At 48.1% G+C, this 20,862-nt stretch overlaps 1 protein-coding gene across 1 annotated transcript in view; it reads right to left on the reverse strand.

Annotated features, from left to right (window-relative positions):
• Window positions 1-20,862, reverse strand: part of EPHB1 (EPH receptor B1) — a 285,610-nt gene that overhangs the window by 133,988 nt on the left and 130,760 nt on the right. Inside the window, exon 3 of the mRNA XM_028099078.2 lies at window positions 4,873-5,028. Coding sequence (XP_027954879.2) covers window positions 4,873-5,028 — 156 coding nt within the window. The remainder of the gene's footprint in view (window positions 1-4,872; window positions 5,029-20,862) is intronic.

The following is a 20,862-nucleotide window of genomic DNA, read 5'->3' on the forward strand; positions in this document are numbered from 1 at the left end:
CCCAGAGGGTTCACATGAGGGGACGGCAGAAGGTTCCAGAGGATAAGACAATGATCTCTGAAGCCCCTTCATTACATTTCAATTGATCAAAACTGCTGCGGGAAACCCACTGCATTTGAAGAAGAAATAAAGAAACAAGACAAGCACTAGCTTGTCTCTGTGATCCATCAAAGTTTCTTCCATGTGGGTGACAGAAAAAGGGTTTTGTGGTCAGAAATGTAACAAGGAAATTATTTTTACACCAGTCCTTCTGCATAGTTTTTCACAGACAGCAATTTTATAAGGCATAATTACTATTTTCACCTGCCTCATAAATTCCTCCTTTCCATTTCGTACCCCAGTAAACTAGAAATTATTTAAAACGGAAGATGTGCATTTTGGTGCTTGGCTTCACACTGCCGTGCAGTTTGTCCCACACTCCTGGCGGCCCCCTCTCTCCACCAACCCTGTCACACAGGCCGAGCCGTCAGACTCTCCTGTGAAAAGAAGCATGTCTGACCCTGAGGAGGGGAACGAGCTCCTGCTCCCCGAGGACTGAAAGCCAGTCTTGCTGGCCACCGCTGCTGCCCAGCTTCCCGGCCCCTGGGGAACAGCTGGAGTCTGGGATGCTCGGGCTGCACCTCCTTCCTCCTTCCACAGTGCGTCCGGTCCCAGTGGCTACTGCCTCTTTGTTTGTTTCTTTTATTTTTTAAGATTTTATTTATTCATTTGAGACACAAAGATACAGAGAGAGAGAGAGAGCATGAGTAGGGGGAGAGGCAGAGGGAACGGGCTCACTCCCGCTGAGCCAGGAGCCCGATGTGGGGCTCTATCCCAGGACCCTGGGATCATGACCTGAGCCGAAGGCAGATGCTTAACCATCTGAGCCACCCAGGCACCCCACACCTCTTTGTTTCCATCAGGCCAGGATGCCTGTGTGGTCTGGGGCCACACCATGGATTCTGCTAGGATGCCCAGGGGAGGTGTCCACCTGGACTCTCCATGAGAATGTCACTTTTATTTTTAGAGCTCCAACATCCTCTCATGCTGGAAGCTTCCATATCTGTTGTAATCTTCACACTTTCCAGGGATGTAACCAAAGCAAATTCTAACATCGATTGAGAGTTTACTATGAACCAGGCATTGGGCCAAAGACTCTATAAAACTATTTTGCTTAATCCTGGCAGAGGTGTGAGGATGATGGAGAAGGAAGAAGGGAGGTGTGTGCCCTGAGAGCAGTATCAGGAACATCACCACGCTGAGGCACAGGGCCCATTACTCAGAGTTCATACCAGTCCCTGTGACACTGCCTTGGGGTTCACCTAAATCCCTTCTGAGTCCATGAAGCTCATCAAGAACAATGCTGGACACACAGGGCTGCTGCCAAGGACTCTCAGAGGTCAAGGGGGTCCTGCGCTTTCCCAGGAAAATAAGAAGAAAATGAAGAAATGCCCACACAAGGCTACACAAGCCATCAGGCACTCTAAATGTTTAGATTAATTGAGAATAAATTAACACTATAAAACTACTATGAATATATATGTGCTGGTCCCAGGAGACTAACAGGATTCATTAAAAATACTAATTTTACTGCACTATAGATATTTTAGCTTTGTAAAAGAACACATTTTAAATCATGGGATTCCTTATAAAATCTTCAATATTGTCAGGGAATGAGTATGACTGATGATATAATCTCCTTTAAAGATGATGGCAATGGGCCAAGCCTGAGGTCCTTCCAGACTTCAAGGCCTGGGCTCTTAGACATTCCCAACACCCACCTAGACATTGCAGAAGCCCACTGAAGGATGGAGCTCCCCCTTACCTGGGTCTTCCCTGTGCCCCGCTGGGCCACAATGGCTTCCTGGCTGGCTGGCTGGAGAACCTCACTTGCAAAGTAAACAGATACCTGTGCCCTCCCCATCCCAAACACTGTCTCCCAGGCTGGGCTGGGCCCACGTCTGGCTGCCTTGCTCCACCTGAGGAACTAGTCGGGGACACCAAAGCTATAGTGCAAGGCCATGCCTGGCCTCAAAAGCTCCAGATATGCTCCTTGTATCTGAAAAAGTATTTACTGCGGTGATGTGCGATGCCTTTTTTTTTTTTAAGATTTTATTTATTTGACAGAGAGATAGAGAGAGCACAAGTAGGCAGAGTGGCAGGCAGAGGCAGAGGGAGAAGCAGACTCCCCGCTGAGTGGGGAGCCTGACGCGGGACTCGATCCCAGGACCCTGGGATCATGACCTGAGCCGAAGGCAGATGCTTAACTGACTGAGCCACCCAGGCGCCCGTGATGTGCGATGCCTTTTTAAGAGAACAGATGGCACCTCCAATTAGAATGCTTTAAAAGGAAACCCTAATGAGATTATAAAAGCCAACAAATTGACTTTTTCATACAGTACTTCCCTGGCACACAATAAATCAAATATATAATGAGGCTCAATAAAATAATAGGTTTATTTACACTCATTTTGCCTTCTATTGTGTTGCAGCCCAGCCTGGCCTCTGGGTCCCTCATCAAGTGCTTGCCCCTGCAGGCCAGGACCAGGGGCTAGAAAATGCATCTACGAGCTGTTCTGGGGCCTGACCACACAGATAAGTGTGGCTTTGATTTGGCAATTTCCTGTCTGCCCCTAGTGTTCTATATCTGGGGTCATAAGAGCACAGAACCATGGAAAGGGTGTGGGGACACATTCAGGCAAGTCTAGCACTCATCCCCACTCTGGACAAGGTGGGGAGATTTTAGTGGGGCCACACGGGGCAAGGAAGGTGTGCTTACCCCCACAGGTAAATGGACCATAGATGGGAGAGAAAACCTGTGAGGTGTGATTTTCATGAGGTGAACTTGAGATATGGGCAGGCGGAGCAGAATGAAGTTCTGCAATGTGCAGACTGAAAGCTTTGGGACATTGGTATTTATTCCAGGAATTGGTCCTATTGGTTCAGGTGCATCAGGTTAGATGGCTGGAAGATAAGGCTTGAAAGATGGACGGGAGAGGTGCTGTACAGCCAGGAAGACAGCTCACATTGGCATTCTGAGTGTTTAGTTATTGGCCTACCATCCGTGTAGGTGATCTTAGGCAGGACTGGGCGAATTTACAGGGCGTGTCTGTTGAAGTGGGAAGCTGGGGGCCCAGACTTCTATTTGAATGATTAATCTTGCAGAGGCAGCCCGGGCAGTGAGACAGAGTTCATGGCATAAGAGAATGGGAATGGTTTTAGGAGGGAAGCTGTGAGACCCTGGGAGTATGCTTTGGCACTTGTGGAGACTAGTCTTTCATATGGACATCCAGGCAGCAGTGATTCAGCTTCGAAAGAAGCACATTAAACAATGCTTCACATGCTCACAGAGACCCACAGGAGAACCTCAGAAATCATTGGGCTGATACCACCACAGGAAGACAGGGACTCCAGTCAGCAGAAATGGAATAATTTCTGTTCATCTCAAGCACCAGAGAGGAAGGTCTGGGGAAAATCCGTTTACAAGAGGATGAGCTTTTCCTCAGTTCAAATCTAGAAACATTGATCGATTTCAGAACCTTGACCTAGAAGACACTCATTCCTCTTCTTTCCCCAGCAAAGGTTACATACACTGAAAGGCCAGAATTAAGATATTCTTCTATTCAGAGCTGAGTCATTTTTTCTGTCCATCAAACTGCAAGTGTGTATGAAACATACCCTCTGTGTCCTTCTATCCTGGGGGTGGGAGGAAGGGATTTGGTTCAAAGAGGTGAAGGGAAGTCTGGGGAGTCAGGCAACAGCATCTAATGCAGAAGAAAGTTGTAGCATAACTAGAGGCTGACCTGGAACACTGACTTCCAAATACGATGAGAATACTAAAAAAAAAAAAAAAAAAAAAAAAAAAAAATCATCCCTGTTTCAGGGCTACAACACTTAGGAGAGTGGGAACAAGTTCTCTAAAGCACTGTGCAGGAAGAGTTAGTGCTTTTTATCTCCCCATGATTGTGGGGAAGAAGAGTGGGACAAAATTCTCCCCTCTTCTCTCCCTGACTCTCACCCAGGGAATGGAGTTGCCCCCATCCACTTTTGGCAAGATGACTGCCCTTTCCTCCACAACAGAGAATGGGAGAGTGGTGAAGCTGATGCCTTAGCCCCAAACCCTAGAATTTCTGCCTCAGATATGCATGCTGTGGCCAGAATTCTGGTCTTATCATTTGGCAGGGGCAAAGGTGCTGCACTCTACTGGACACTGTAAGGGCACTGGAATTATTACAAAATAATTGAGCAATTAATAAAATTATTAGACTCTGAGAAGAGCCTGGACACTGAGATACAGGAAGTGCAGTGAAGATAGAGAATACTGTCAGCTGTCAGGACCAAGGGGGCTTCTTGGAGGAGGTGATTAGGAATTGTTGCAATAGCCTAGTGGATCTTGATTTTGCACTCAAGAACTCTCGAAGCTGTCATTTTTAACATCTGGTGGGCAGAAGTTGTCTTGTTTCAGTGGGAGGAACACTCTCCCATTTTTTAAAAGATTTTATTTATTTATTTGACAGAGAGAGCACAAGCTAGGGGAGGAGAAGAGGGAGAGGGGGAAGCAAGCTCCCCAGTGAGCAGGGAGCCTGATGCTGGGCTCGATCCTAGGACCCTGGGATCAAGACCTGAGCCGAAGGCAGACGCCCAGCCAACTGAGCCACCCAGGCGCCCCAACACTTTGTCATTTGAGAGAAGGAGGTAAGAAGGAACATAGTAATCTTAACCTTGTGCTGTTAAGCAGAAGGGCTCTGCGTGCCCCGCCCAGGAGCTGTCCGCTTCAGCACCACAAACAGCATTTCTGTTTTGTACAGCAATCTGGTGTTTGTCTCCCCTGCCCACCACTTGCACTCTCAGGAAACCAAACTCCACAGCCCAGAGTCCTTACTAGACACTTACTAGTGCATGCCACTTCTGGGGGGTCAAAATCCGCTCGGTAATAGCCGGTCCGACAGGTACAGATGGGAGATGCCTCTGAAGGGGATCTGCTGTTGGAGGGGCAGTGGGAGCACCCCTCAGCTTCCTGGCTGGCCTTGAACATCCCGGCGGGGCAGGCTGGAACACAAAGAGACCATCTGAGAATTAATGGAAGAGTGGCAATCAGAATCCCTTCCTTGGATATAGAAAATGAAAGATCCTGCCCCCTTGAAAAGGACGTTGAGATACCTCCTTGCACAAAGTGAGCATTTCAGATTGAGGAAACCCCTATTTAACACTTCCAATTCTTTAAACATCCTTAGTGAAATATACCTTCCATGGTACCGATGGCCTCTTTCACTTGAACAATATGAATAATGATTCTTCCCTTTCAGGTGTGTCGAGAGATTTAATTGAGAAAATGAATCTAATGTGTGGCTCAGTGTCTGGGACATAAGTGCTTTATAAATGGTTATTCCCTCCCTCTTCCACCTGGTTAACAGCCAGGGCCTTACCCTGAACCACTCATTGAAAAAAAAAAATCTCTCCTAATATCCTCGGATGGGGAGGGTTCCTGGCTTATAATATGGACAGGATGCATGGTTCTTAAATGTCATGTTGCAACACATATGAGGGTCACCATAAGCTGTGTTAACAAGCACTTGTTATGAATGATGGTAAAGAACTGAAATTCATGAGTGATTCTTTAAAAAGAAATAAAAGTGATTTCAAGGTTACTGGCTTAACAACATCATTCTCCCTTAATTGCATTTTGAAATGCTTCGGAGGGTATGGCAAAAAAAAAAAAAAAAAAAGAAAAGAAAAGAAAGAAAGAAAGAAAAGAAAGGATGGCTTTGCAGGTAGTGCACCAGGGAATGTGTCATGCACTTGGTGTCATCTATCATGTATATGGCAGTGGAGAAGGTTGGGAATGCCTTGGACAGCCCAATGCCCACTAGAGGTAACCTCAGACATGAGGCATATTTTCTTAGTTCTCTGTGTGGTCAGCCTATGAGGAGCCATGCTCCAAAAAGTCTAGCTTCAGGCCATCCCTGAGGCTTTCACCATGCTTCATCTACAGAGACCTTCTACTCCAGACATCTGGTGTCCTCCTTGCAGGTTCCTCAAAAGACTTCTCCTGCCCGCCCTACTTCTCTGAGGCCCTTCCACACCATCACAGCTCTGGACTCTTCTTGTCCCTGGGAAATCTGCTCTGACTCAGCCTCCTTGGAGACAGAGTAAAACTTACCGCATGGTTAACTTATTTCACTTTTCATTGATTCATTCAACAAACATTTATTGTGACTCTTCTGAGAATCTGACCCAGAGAATTTAGAGAACAGAGCCTGCCCTCAAGGAGCTCTTGATCTAGTGTAGTCATACAATTATAATACAATGTGATTGTTGCTGTAACAGAAGTACCATTATAATGGCTTTTACTTACACAGAGCTCATCTTATCGAATATATTGTTCCCTCCGGAAAGTACAGAATGTTCTTTAATAATAGCAGTAGCCACCATTTGTTAAACATTCTTGTTAAGTGCCTTGCATGCATTACTCTATGGGGTAGCTATTATTATATCTATTTTGTTCATGAACAAACTGGGACACCGAAAGGTTAAAAAAGTTGCCCAGAATCACACAGTGGGAGAAATGATAGTGATGACATACATATAAACTATTTGAAAAATACCCACAGCTTTTCTACTGAGACAAGGAAGGACTATTTCCTGTGTTGGGAGTTTTCTCAGCCCTTTGCTCACTTGAAGTGAAGTACAGGGTTTCCGTTACTCTGGAAATGCCCTGGGGCAGGAGCTCATCTCCGATGCAAGATAATTTCTGAAATGGAATGCTCTGGGATGGCATAACCCAAGAGTGTTCCATGGAGTCCATGTTCTTTGGGTTGTTAATGCCTGTCACTTACAAAAGTGTTCTGTGGCCAGATATTTTGAAAATGTGTATTGAAAAAGTTAATCTCATTTTTCATTACAGAATTTCTCAGAACTTCCAAAAAATGGAATATAGAATGCTGTTTTCTCACCAAGATGCCCAATTTTGTAGAGCATCCCCTGAAATTCAAGTTCCATGGAACACACTAGCATAAATGTTGTCTAGATGATCCAATAAGGTTCTTAAAGATCTCTGGTTGTAACCTACGTAGAAAGGGGCCACTTGCTGATCCACCTCAGCACATTCAAAAGAAAATTCTCAGCAGAAAGAAAAAATTACATTTTTACTAAAGACTCAACAAATTAAATATCAGCAGCGTCCCTGAGTGGCAAACCCAAAGTAATCTAGAATCTGGCTTACTGATCTGTCTTTCCAAGCCCACTCAGTAAAGTCTCTCTCTTTCTTTCTCCTCTTCCCTTTCTTCTTTCCACATCTCTTCCTTGTCTCCCATGGGAAGCATTGGACCGTTTCCATTACAAACCACCCAGCATTGCTGGGCCATTCAGTTTTGGAGCTAAAGAACACAGAGAAATCCCAGGCCTGTGTTGCCCAAACACAGCAGAAGCCCTTTCCTTGGAGAGGAGGGAGGAGAGAGTGGTGAATCACATGCATTCATTGGGTCCTCTGTTATGCTGTAATTTCCTTAATGTATCAGTCCAAGAGGAACAAGGTGTTTTCACTTTCTTTCCAGCATTTAAAAGCCTACTTGCCTTACATTTAATAAGTTAACAGCATAAACAATCATCCTGATACCCACAAGTAGCAGAGGATTTAGGAAGTGCCTTCCTTTGAGATTTCTGATGGGGGAAGTTCAGAACTGGGTCCCCTGAAGTCTCTAGATGCTACAGAGTCCCCAAGGACAGGAAATGAAGGAAAAAGCAGGTCCACGATGAACTTCAGGGAAAGAAGGTCAAAGGGTGGGGAGAGAGGTCCCAGGAGGGGTTGTGACTCCATGCTTTCCAGGACAGTGAACACTGGGCAGTGATCAGACAGTCCTGGGTCCCATTCCTGGCTCTGCTGGTTCCTAGCTGGGTGATCACTGGAAGGTTATGTAATGCCTCAGAGCCTCAACCTGCTCATCTGTAAAAAGGATCTATAAAAAAGAAACACACAGTTCTCACAACTCCCACAGGCCATTAGAATTTAATAAACTCAAATATGAAAATGTACCTAGCATTAATAAATGCTAAATAATGCTAATTTCTCTCTACTTCTGCTTACCCACTCCCTGTTGAAAAACAAGTTTTCTTTGCAGGAACTTTCAGAATTCAGGGTCAGAATAGAAGTTTAGAGTCCCAAAGCAGGCATATCAATCTTGGAACCAGGTGAAGAATGTGCTTCTGCACAGACTATTTCTGTTTTGTATAATGGTGAATAATTGTATCTGTAAAATATATTTTACATGTAATTATAAAATGAATGAATCTCCCTAATAATCAGATGCCATAAGTTAACATTTTAATAAAACCTGTGTCTAGGCATCCCCTAATTTATAAAGAAGCAACATTTCTAGGTTCAGTTATTAAACTTTTAGGTTGTAACTTGTAAGCACACTTGAGCTATATTTTCTCATAGAATGAATGCTTTAAATAATGGTTAAAGTGCTAGGCTAGCCCACAAAGCCTTTTTAATTCATCTTGTATCAGACACCACTAACAAGAAATAGAACTTAACAACATTGTTATTTTACTAGAAATTTAACGTAGAAAAATAAATAAGAAAATTATGCTGCCCCTTGAGAAAATGCAGCTTTAATTAGAGGTGATACATGGAGCTTCTGGGGAGATTGTAACAAAGAGTATTTAGGCCAAGGGAAACAAAAGCAAGCCCAGGTAAGTCACGGGAGTAGGTAAAGCCCCTGGGAGTAACACAGTGAAGAATGGCAAGCACTCTGACAGCCTGTAGCCGGCATACTTGCCTAAAGGCTCTACAGTTCCACAAAAATAATAATACCGTGATCGATTAACCAAGCACATCGCCAGACTTTCAAGTCATTTCAAGGTAGATAACACGGTTCTTAGCTTTAATATCGTTAAAGCAAAACTCAGGGTTTTTATATCTCTTGATAGAAAAGTATGGTCAGCACTCTCACTACAGCTATGAATGAACCCCTCATTCAGCAAATGTTTACCGAAGATCTGCCTGGAGCCAGGTACCTTGCTTAGGAGGCCAGAGCAGAGGGCAGGAGGTGGGGGGCAGGCGCTGGGAAGCACCCTTCCAGGTGGGGGAGGCAGACAATGGAAATGAAAGCGGATTCCCGCAGGGCATGATCTGTGTGAGCCTTGTGTGTACACAGGCTGGGGGCGGGATGTGCATCATGACAAGGATCCGGAATTATGAGATGAGGACCATGAGCAGCACTTTCTTGTGGCAACTAGGAGGCAAGTCTCAGGAGAGGCAAGGAAAGGAGGACAGGAGAGGCAGGAAAGGAAATGAGGTCAGAGAGTGCCCAGCCCAGCCCGGATGTCAGGATCTCAGCCGGAAGGGTCTCATTTCTACTCCAGGAGGCGGATGGGAAGAGAAGAGCTGCCTGCGCCTGGCTGTGTATTGGCATAAGACCTTTGTCAGTGAGAAATCTGTAAGCAGGAGGGCTGTACGGTTCTGTCCCTCACAGAGCCCAGAGCACTTTGTTTCTGTAAGAAAAGGGGGTTTGCTTTCCTCCATTGCAAGTGATCACAGTTCAGACAGGTGACAAATGGAGGTTTTGGGTGACACCTCCCCACACAGGCCTCTTTCCCCACCCCCAACTCTGGCAGAGAGGAAGAGACAGGACCTGCGTTCCGGGTCCCTAAGCATGTGCATATTTGCCATTGTCCAGGCAAAACACACAGCCTATCTCCCCTTTCAAGTGACAAGGGACCGGTACACATGACCTCTAGCTGATATCCGAAGGTCACCTTGAAACGCCCACCCAACTTCTCAGAGCCTCAACCATGTAACAAATGATCTGGTGCTTACAATGCTCTGGACAACCCCCCTCCCCTCCCGCCCCTGCGCCCAGGCTTCCAGGGACACTAAATCCATCACCTACAGTACTATTACTTTATAAAGAAACAGATTAAGTGTCTCATAAACAGTGCAGTGATTGAGATAATGGAAAGCGCCTCTCGTCCCCATCTGCAGCATCAGGTTATGAAGCATTTCCAAGCAGCCAGGAAAAGGAAATTAATAGAAGCAAGAGGGAATAACCACGTTTATGCAATTTCCTCAGGAGATAGTGGACCATCTAATCTTTATTGGGGCCCTTTAACCTGTCACTCAGCACTCACCGGAGGCTCTTTAACTCTCATGATTTCCCCCCGATATCCAAGGAAGATAAAATGAAAACCTCCAAACATTATTTTATAATTTTCGTACGTGGAGGGTGTGCATTGCCTCTGCCCCTCCCCCATCCAGTGAAGCCTCAAAAAAGAACATTTTTATGCAGCAGAAATGTGGGAGAGCTTAACTATTCCCGGTGCCTGGTCCAGGGGGTCACAGCTACTCTGCAGGAAGGAAATCTCTCCTTGCATTTTAAATGTGATTCTTCCCTTCACCGCCGCCTTCTGTCCTTGCTTTCTTTTTAATAATCTGATTACTTCTCCTGATCTAATTTTTTTCCCCGAATGAGTTTGCAAAGGTTCATGCCAATGAATATTCATCCCCTGCTTAAGAACCTGGTGCCTTTTTTCTCAAAGGCAGGTGCAGCTCAGCAGCTGGCTCAGGAGGCCTGCCCGCCTCGAGGGGCGACAGTGAGCTGGGCCAGGCACTCACTCCTGGTCAGGAAGAGAGGCTCAGAGCCCTTAGCTGAGCTCTCTGCTCCCAAAACTTCCCTTTCACCTCCACACTCTGCTCCCGCTCTGTAAGAAAAGCAGAAGTGCCCTCCCCTCTCCCCGTGGGCAGCTGCTGAGCACTACGGGAAGGGCGTGGTGGTGGCAGATGGGGAGGGACACAGCGGTTCCTGTAGCACATGCACATAGCTCTGCACACAGCTCTTCCCAGAGGTCTTGTGGCCCCATGTGGAGCCTGGTATTTGGACTCATCCCTGTGGCCGACTGTCTCCCACACCTTCACGTTATTGGTGGCCGACACCATGGGTGACTGACTATGGAACTCCAGGCATGAAGCTCCATGGAAGGAAGGTGGCCCTGGAGCCCTGTGCTGAGATTCCCCTGTCCACTCTTAACCAGCAGTCTTTGCTTCTCCCAGAAATGGATCTCCCTGAACAACCCCAGGACATCCCAGTGGGGGCTCAGCTGAGCAGGGCAGGTCAGAGTAGGCTGTTTACCGAGAAAACCCCTACAGCAGCAGTGGAGGTGCCCCGGGCCGGAGGTCTTAAGGAGAGTGAAGGGGAGCTAGGAAGGCTGCCTGCAGAAGGTAGACATGCAGAGGCCTTGAAGGACAGGTAACAGCTGATGCAGAAATGAGAATGTGGGGCAAAGGGAAAAGAATGTGCCAAGACAGAGAGAGCAGGGCTCTGGCTTGCCTAGGGAAACTTTGGGTGATCCTTTGGGTGGTTTTAGGAATGCAAAGCATTTAAAGGGGCCACGCAGGAGGCGGGCTGGGGGCACTTTCACTTCTCTGCCCACCTGCACAAATGAAGCCAAATGGGTCTGCAGTTTCTGGCTCTCTGGGCCAGGTGCCAGCTGTAATGGCCTGTGCAGAGGGGATACTTAGCTGTGTCACACACTTGTATCACTCTTGGTGACACTTGCTGAAATTGATGAATGCTGTGGGCACCACGACACAGACAAGACTGTAACTTCCCATGCTATTAAGATGCTCAGACGGCAGCAGCAGCAGCGAGCCTAGAATGCATCAATCAGCATGGAAGCAGGTAAAAAGGCAGGGTGGGGACGGAGGCCTTTGCCTTGGTGGAATGGGAATGGGAAGATCACGGAACAGGACTGAAGGATGACAAACAGAAGAGCAGCGTCCCAATGGGGAGGGGCCGGCACTTAGGTCCTTATCAGTGATGGCAGCCAGGCACAGCGCAGCCAAGGCCAGGTTCAGACGTCAGAGGCTATTTGGGCCTCAGAGCTTCATCCTACAGTCTAAGCGCAAGGTCAGTGTGGCTAGAGAGTGGGGTAGCCACAGGGAAAACCCAGGTGTTTCCTGATGATCTAGGCCAGTGATTCTCCACCTGTGGTCTCCAGGCCAACGGCAGCAGCATCCCCTGGGAACTTGCAGAAATGCAGAGTCTCAGACCCCAGTTGGAACCTACTGAACCAGAAAGTCTAGGGTCGGGTTCAGGGATGTGAGCATTAGCAAACCCTCCAGGAGACTCTGATGCAGTTCCACGCTGAGACCCACCGCTCTAGACCACCCGGTAGAGTAAAAACATCATGGCCTTGAGGTCTGAGAAAATGGCCACGTAACTGGTTGTGTGATCTTAAGCAAGCTACTTAACCCTCTGAATCTCAGCCCCCTCCTCTGTAAAACAGGATCCTAGGGTAACTTCCTTCTCACGGCTTTGTGAAGATCCGTGTACTGTACACAAACTTTCTGGAATGTAGCATCTCCTCAGTAAATAGCAGATGGATGTTTTCTATGAGAAGCCACGCTGAATTCCAAGTATTTAAGTCGACCACTTACCATGGAGCTGTGCTGGGCACCAGGCTACACCAAGAGATAAAACACACCAAGGTCCCTCCCTGATGGAGTTGACATCCTGGTGGAGGAAGGCAGACTCTAAACTAGAAATTCCCATGGTGGGTATCAGGGTGGGGAGGCCAGAGCAGGAACCTAACCCCATCTGGGATGGTCTCAGGCAAGTAGCATCCAAGACATGAAGAAATTAGAGCCGTACAGATTGGCAGAGGTAAGATGGGGAGGTGATGGGAGGCAGAGAACCCTCCCCATGGAAAGAGCGGCATGTACAAAGACCCAGGAGCAGGACTGTGGCTCAATCCAGAAACTGAGAGCAGCATTTCCGTGGCCAGGCAGAGGACACACTTGGGATGGGCAGGGCTCAGGTGTCAAGGAAGAGGCTGTCTGGAGAGGGAGCCTGAGTTCATGTCATCAAGCCTCTGGGCCTTATTATCATTATTAGGTCCATGGAAGACAGTGATGGGCCTAAAACTGGGGAGAAAGACAGTCAGGTTTTTGTTTCTGAAAGATCACACTGGCTGCTGGGAAGAGAAAGGACAAGAGGGGTGGGGACAGTTAGGGGGAGACACAGGAGCCCAGGAAGAGTGATAATTATCAGGGTAGTGGGAACAGAGAAGAGTAGAGGGATTCGAGAGTCCTCGGGGAGGAGGACCTGGTGACTCACTGGGATCACTCACTCATTCAGCAGATAAGCACTGAATCCCTACTGGTGCCAGAAAGCCCACCCTCCACATTTCGTTCGCTTGAGTTGGACATTTTCCTCTTTCTAGAGTTCTCTTTTAAACATCCAGTGCCCTGGCCATGTGTCTCCTGTCTATGACTTTGAGGTGGTTGGGAATGACATTAGGGAGGAGCCCAGAGCAGGGAAGGCAGGGTGAGGGCTCACTCCAAAACCAGAATTGGTTTGGCTCCTCTGGGAGCTGGTTGTGACTCTTCCCCAAGTGTGTGACTGCTCCCCAAGTCTGTCTGTCCTCTAACTGCCAGCCTGCAAACAGGGCTCAAGCAGCCCCTGCACCACGGAGGGGATGCATCAGTCTTCAGACTCAGGAATCCTCAGCCAGCAGAGCCTCCGGGACTTGGTGATAGGACAGGGAGGGGCCGCTAGCTGGAGACCCAGCCCTGCATCTACTTCATTTCTCTGGACCCTGAAGGTGCAGCACTACCTGAGCCCCTCCTCTACAGGCCACCTGGATAGCCAGTAGCTGCTCAAAGCGCCTGGTTGCTTCCTAAAGCCTTAGCCCAACAGAGCCTTTCCCTTTGATATGTGAGTCTCATTCATTCCACACAATGCATTTGGGGACACTTTCCTTGTCCCTCAGAGATGGGAGTCACTTTCCTTACATCAGGGAGAGAACAGGGTTATTGTTGAGGAGTGGGGGCAGATGTGCAGGGGATTAGAGGTGGGAGGGAACCTGGAGGAGCCCCCAGTCCAGAGGCAGCAAATGTCCAGATGGGGATGGAATTCTCAAAGTGTTGGGCTCCAAGGGCAAGAGAAGAGACAGTGTCATAGCCAGGTGGTGAAAGAAGTGGGTGAGCCAGTGCTGGGGGCCAAGGCAGGGTGGGAAGTGGGGGGGGGTCTATCCTTTAGAAAAGAGCAGAAGCACCCTGCCAGCAGCCAGGATAGATTTCTTTAAGGGATTATGGCCTCCCCATTTCCCTCTCCATCCCCAGGGAGACATTCACAGGGCCCCTGGGACCCAATGAACAGGAAGGTGAGGGTCAGCTCACTTCGGCCACTCCAAGGGGCCCCAAGGTCGTCTCTCCTGATTGGGCCCATTGGGCCACCAGGGCTGCCAGGCCTAGGTTTCCACTTTTACACCAGGGGGGTGAGCAGGGAATCCCCAGATGTCCCCTCCCCAGGCCCTGTCTCCAACCGCGTCAGAGCTTGGCTGCCAAAGTTCTAAAAACACCATCAATCTGGTAGCTCTGGGCAGCAGGCTAGGGGGACATATGCCTGCAGTCAGGCGGCTTCCCACATTTTCCGACTTAAGTGTTTACCCTTTGAGAAAAACCTATTTTTAAGTACTTCCCCTGACACAGACCTTGATGGATTCCCTTAAAAAAATAATTTATAACCAAGTTCTTAAGATAAACGAAGGTGACTTCTCACCATGTTTCTCTAGGCTGGACAATGATGAGAAGCCACCCAGGCCTCCTCACTCTTTCCTGTGGGCCAGGGGCATGGGCTGGCCACCTGCACACACACAGATGGCTAGGTCTGGTGAGTCACCACACCCAGAAAAATAGCACTGCTTTCCTCTGCTCTCTCTGCTTTTCACAGAGTGAATACAGAAAAAAAAAAAAAAAAAGAAAGAAAGAAAGAAAGAAAGAAAGAAAGAAAGAAAGAAAAGAAAAGAGAAAGAAAGAAAGAAAAAAAAAAAAGCCAACCGTGTTCAGATGCATCACACAAATATCATTTCCCCTCCAAAACCTGACAAAGCAAATAGTACTCTTCTTTCAGGGAAAGCTTGTTATTGTTTTTCCCTTTCCAAGTCTCCTGACCCTGGGGCTTTGGCAAGTCCACAAATCACAGGTAGCCAGAGCTGGAAAGACCTTGGAAATACCCTCGAATACGGTTAGCCAGCTCGGCTACAGTCACTACCTCCTGGCCGCCCATGGCCGACATCGCTAATCAATCACGGCTCTCACGTCCGTTCCACCCAGACCAGAGCTCCGAATCTTTAACACAATGCCCCAGGAAGCTGCTCCCCATGGATCAAAGATGGCACATCCCATACCTATGATGGGGAAACTAAGGCCCAGGGAAGGCAGTGAATGACTTGGTTAAAGGTGTACGGTCAGCAGGGGAGGCAGATCAAGCCACAGTGTCTGCTCCGCCTGCCCACGTGGCCCACTCATCAGAATGAGCTTGCTGCCGCTCTGCGGGGCTCACCCCCATCCCTGCCCCCACCGCCCTCGACTCCTTCTCCTTCTCATCTGTGAGGTCAGCCCCACAGCACAGCCTCCTCTCTGGCTGGGATGCCAGGGCACCTCATTATTCTCTCCATGTGCATCCGGGGAAGAGCGGCATTATGTTTAAGTAAGTGTAGCTAAGAGGTGCCGCATCTCAAGAGAAGGTCAAGTGCTGCATATGTATAATATAAGATTAAGATTTTCCCCTTCTGTGGTGTACTTGATAAAATAATTTTGCCGTGACCTTTACAGAAACCCAGGAGTAGAAATGGGCACAGCAGAATTTCTAGCTTCTCCCCAGGTCACAAAGTCATAAACACATAAATTTGTAACGATATTACACACCATTCAAGTGGGACAAGTGAGCCAAAGAAATGATTTTTATTTTACGGTAATGATGGAGCAAAAAAGCTTTGAGGCTGAAATGCTCAAGCTGTATTACCAGAGCTGTTTGACAGATAAAAGGGAGGAGTCCTTCCTCCACACAGGCTTTGCCTTGCCTGTCAGCTAAGGAGTGGGGCCTGGGCCTCCCAGCAGAAGGTCAGAGAAAGGTGGCCTGTCCAAGGTCACAGAGGAATCACAGATGGGTCTAACCGGTCCTGCCACACCCCTGCCAGGAAGGCGTGTTCCGCCCCCATCTCAGCACCTCAACTGCAGGGACGGTGGAAGGAGCCCTTTGCGAGTCCCAGAGTCGACTCTGGAAAAGTGAAACAACCATGCGTCATATAATCAATACTGAAATAATAAGGTTATACTCATCCCCGAAGATTCTCCAAGTAGGAGTGAAGGTGACAAGGCACAACAGCTCCATGACATTTATCCAAAGGGCTGAAGGCAGACAAATTTGGCAGAATCTATTTTGTCTGTCTCATGGCTTTTGCTCTGGAACCTCACCAAATCTGCAGGAGCTTCTGAACAGAGAAACGGGGTTCACGGGTTCTAGGACAGGGATGATGCCCTCCTCCTGAGCAGCTGAGCAGGGCCCGCACTAGGAGACCAGGAGCAGCCCTGTGGCTGCCACAATCACAGTGGCTGGGAGAGGGCACCTGCTGCAGGGGGGAGGCAGGAGAGCATGGGATAGTTGTGTTCTCCAGAGTGACCATTTATTCCCAGGTGCTGAGAGGTAATTTCCAGAATGCTCTGTGTCCTCCCTATTTGCAGTTCTTGGATGAACATTAGCATTACGAACTGCCTTCAGGTCTGTCAGTTAAACATGATTAAGGGAGAAGCTTGCAGCAAAGATTCAGAGGTGTTAAGGGTGCACTTAGCACTTAGATCTCAATGTGCACTTATGGGAAGAGCCATTCAACTGAAGGCCCCCCATCAGGGAGGGCCGAGGGAAGGAGCAGCAGGTGTGGATCCAAGCAGGGGTCAGGGGGAGGAGTGGGGGCAAGTGGGGGCAGGTCCTGCTGAGCAACTTGGGAAGGGCCTTCCCCAAAGGGAGCAAGCCGAAGGGATGACAAGAGCCTAGATGGACAGGAGCCCACTACCCTGGCTGCCTGTAGTGGAAGGGGCCTGCTCTTCCCTTGCCCACCCTCCACCCCCAGGCCTCTGAGTCAGGCCAGTAAAGCTCTTTTATTAAATGAGAGACTAGCGTGTCCTGCAGAGCACAGGATAGGGTGGGTTGTTGGGCCAGCTCACTCCCACCCTCTGCACCCTTTGAAGGTGAGGTCTATGGGCTGGCAAGCTGACTACAACCCTGCTGAAATTGGATATAAAGTTGTGTTGATTTTAATAACAATAATGTTGTTAATAATAATAATAACCAGTATTTATTTTATTTATTTTATTTATTTATTATTTATTTATTTTTAGAGTGAGCGAGAGCTTGCATGAGTACACGTGAGCAGGGGGGAGGGGCAGAGGGTGAGGGACAGAGAGAATCTCAAGCAGATACCACAGCAAGTGCGGAGCCCGACACGGGCTCGATCCCATGACCCTGAGATCACGACCTGAGCCAAAATCAAGAGTCGGATGCTCGACTCACTGAGCCACCCAGATGCCCTGATAACCATTATTTAAATAAGCATTTTTCGTGGGCCAGGTGCTCAGCATGACCTCATTTTATATTCATAACAGTCCTAAGAGACACATGCTACAATTATTCCCATTTTGCTCATTCAGAAACTGAGGCTCAAAATAAGGTCCACAGCTTGTCTGAGGTCCCCCAGTCAGTGGTGAAGCCAGGAATCGAACCCAGCCTGCCTGACTGACTCCAGAGACTTGAGAGCTCATTGGTTGGAGTGTTTCACAATCCAGTAAATTTCTTTGGAACCAGCAAAAGCTAGCGTGTATGGCGTTAAATCTAAACTATTTCAACACCACTCACGGAGACGAGAGTACCAGTTTTGGAGTTACGGGCAGCACTACTTATAGCTATAGGAACTGAGCACTGTCAGCTTTTTGAGTTCTGGTTTCCTCACCCGTAAAACGCAGTAACAATAGTCCTGGTCTCCCCGTTTCACCGGCAATGACATGGCTCCGAGAGGTAAAACAGCTCATGATTTTCACGGCTACTCCACGGCACAGGCAGGATTCAAAACCAGGTCTGCCCCGCTTCAAAGCCGATGCCCTTTGCAGTTATTTACTAAGGTGGGCTATTCACAGGGGTGGAGGCACTCTGTATTTATGGCCATGTGCTCTTGAGGTCCCAGAACACATTCAAGTGCACACGAGTCCGGATGAGAAGCTTGGGAAAGGGACAAGGGGATTTTGTTTCTGCTTACTGAAGGCACCTTGCCCTCCTTCCCCGACTTCCAAAGGGAGGGGGGAAAAAACCACAAAAAAGTATGGTCTATGTCGTATGCTGGCTCTGAGACCTCTGACTCCCTGCCTGCCTGCATTCCCGACCAGGTGTGAAAAGGTGATGTATGGGTGTGGTCACTAGGTATTCTGCAGAGGCCAGCTCTGAAAGGCAGATTCATCTTCCCAGTGGCTTCCGGTGAGCAGAGGGAAATGAAAAGGCTGTAAACAGTGGGTTGGCTGCTTTTTCTGGAGGATGCTCGGGCAGCTCAGCAGCAGCATGTGGGTAAGTGGTCACTGACCCTAACTGCTCCTACCTAGAGTGCGTGCCAGTTTCTAAGTCGATAAGGTGTTGACGTGCCATATGGGCACCTCTAATTATTATTATAGTGGAAATATGCTAAAGGAGCCTATCGCCTTTATGCTCACTTCCCAGATAACTTCAGGGTGGGGTATGGGGACAGAAGTAGCCCGCCTGCTGTCCATCAGCATTAGGGGCCATGGAACAGTGAGTGCCAAGGAAACCCCATGCAATATAATCTGGATTTCATCATCATCAGGCTAATAATCATTATAATCCTATGAAACTTCATTACTGAATTCCCCCTTTACCATTTCCACACGTAACGCTCATTTGTTAATAACCAGGATAAAGGTCCATAAAACAATATTGCTCCCATGTAACATGTCTTTCTCCTCGCTTTCAATAAGAATCCAGAATTTCATCAGAGGAATGTAAGTGCTTCACCAAGATGTGTCAATTATTTCAAGATGACAGGTATTCGATTCTCAAATTCATCAGTGGGGGCTGAAAATGTATTGGTTCATCAAGCAAAGCACATTTCTGGAAGCGCTCTCACCATTTGGGAATCAAATAATAATTGTAATACCAACACCTTGACTTTCTAATGGAATTTTTCAAGGAGCTAAAGCATTTTGACACATTCCCCCACCAACCCACTCTCAGATTCATCTTCTTTGTAGGCTTCTGAAATAGTCAAAGTACTGGTTTTATTTCTCCCATTTTGCAGAGGAAGAAACTCAGAATCTCAACCCCGAAACTGAGTGACTGCCATAAACAAAGCATGTTGGGGGCAAAGAAAATATATGCAGCAGCTCTTTCACCCTGGGGTCCCAATTGCTTCACTACATGGCTTTGTAACATCGCTCCCTGGATCCAGGCCCTGGCCTGGGCACTACAGATACAGAGCAGCGTACCCTAGAGTCCCCATTCTCAAGGAATGCAAAGTCTGATGGAGGAACCAAATGCTAACTATAATTATAAAATAGCATGAGTAAAGTGAAAAGAGAAGCATGTTTAGGAGTGGGGAGAAAAGAGGCAGTCCCCTCTCTATGTTAGTTGGGAGAGAGGGAAGGCCCCTTGGAGGAGAGGATGGCTGACCTGGGTTGTGAAGCATGAATAAGAGTTTACCAGGTAGATAAAATGAAGGGAGACATTCTAGTTAAAGGAAATGGCATGTGCAAAGGCGTGGTGGTAGGAAAGAGTCAAGGATGTTAAGAAGTTTGGTAGCATCCTTACTGCATGCCCATTACCCACCTAGTGAAGCAGAAGACTTTGTTTTCATGGGGAGAGACAGCAGATGTTCCAAATAGGCTGGAATTAGTCTTAGAAGGGGCCATAATGTTAACCTGAGTCTCAAAGTAAGTAGGAATCACAGGCCTGTATCAGGAACACCACACTCAACCCCCACTAGTGCATCTCTCTTGATGAGTGCCCACCACTTCCTCACTCTCCCAGGTAATCTTGCTTGCCCTCTTCCTTCTGGCCTCTCAGAGGTAAGCGGAGAACTTCTTGGGCCTGGCTGATTCTGGATGGTGGGCTATGGATAGCTCAGCCTTGGCTGGGGCTGCCCAGACCTCTTAACCCTGAGATGGATGGATACCCTCCTAATGCCCAGAGTGTGCCTGTCTGCATTCTCTGGGACCTCTTTTGTCGAGAGCAAGACAACGGAAGTGCAAAGGGGCCCTTCTGTGAAAGGGGAGTTGTTAACAGGTGTGAGGGACCAAATGTTTGTGTTCCCTTCCCCAAATTCATGTTGAAGCCCTAATCCCCAAATCCCCAACGTGATGGTATTTGGAGGTGGCACATTTGCAGGTCATAAGGGTAGAGCCGCCATGATGGGATTAATGCCTTATAAAAAAAAGAAAGATACAGGATAGATCCCCCCGCCCCCCACCCCGAGTGCAAGCACCAAAGAAAGGGCACATGAAGATTTCAGAAGACACCTGTCTGCAAACCTGGACTTGGCCTCACACCAGACACCGAATCAGACACCAGCACCTCGACCTTGGACCTCCCAGCCTTGAGAATTGTGAGAAATCCATGTCTGCTGTTTAAGCCCCCCAGTCTGTGGTAGTCTGTTATAGCAGCCAGAGCTCTTCTTCCTTCTCTCCAAGGCCCTGGCCTTTCCTCCAAGTGCATGCTGATTTCCTTCCCCCATGGAGGCCTCCTCTCTGCTCTCAGTCAGAGCTGCACTTCAGTCCTCCCTGGGCAGGGCCCCGTGTGGATTTATGATTTAATTTGTGTGTATGGCACTAAGAAATGATTTCTGGGCTGGTCACTTAAGAAATGATTAAAGACCATCATTTCAAACCCACAGCACTCCCTGGGGGAAGGGAAGCAGTTTGAGACAGGAGGTGTCAGTAATAACGCTGAGATGGACATGTGGTGGGGGACGCCAGTCACGGCAGCGGGGAGGGGTGGCAGCAGAGACAGGCAGGGAGGGCGTGGCCTGGATGCCTTGCAGCTGCAGCTG

The sequence above is a fragment of the Eumetopias jubatus genome, unplaced genomic scaffold (genome assembly GCF_037043125.1).
Source record: "Eumetopias jubatus isolate StellerSeaLion01/CBP00866 unplaced genomic scaffold, mEumJub1_p1.0 scaffold_1, whole genome shotgun sequence".
NCBI lineage: Eukaryota > Metazoa > Chordata > Mammalia > Carnivora > Otariidae > Eumetopias > Eumetopias jubatus.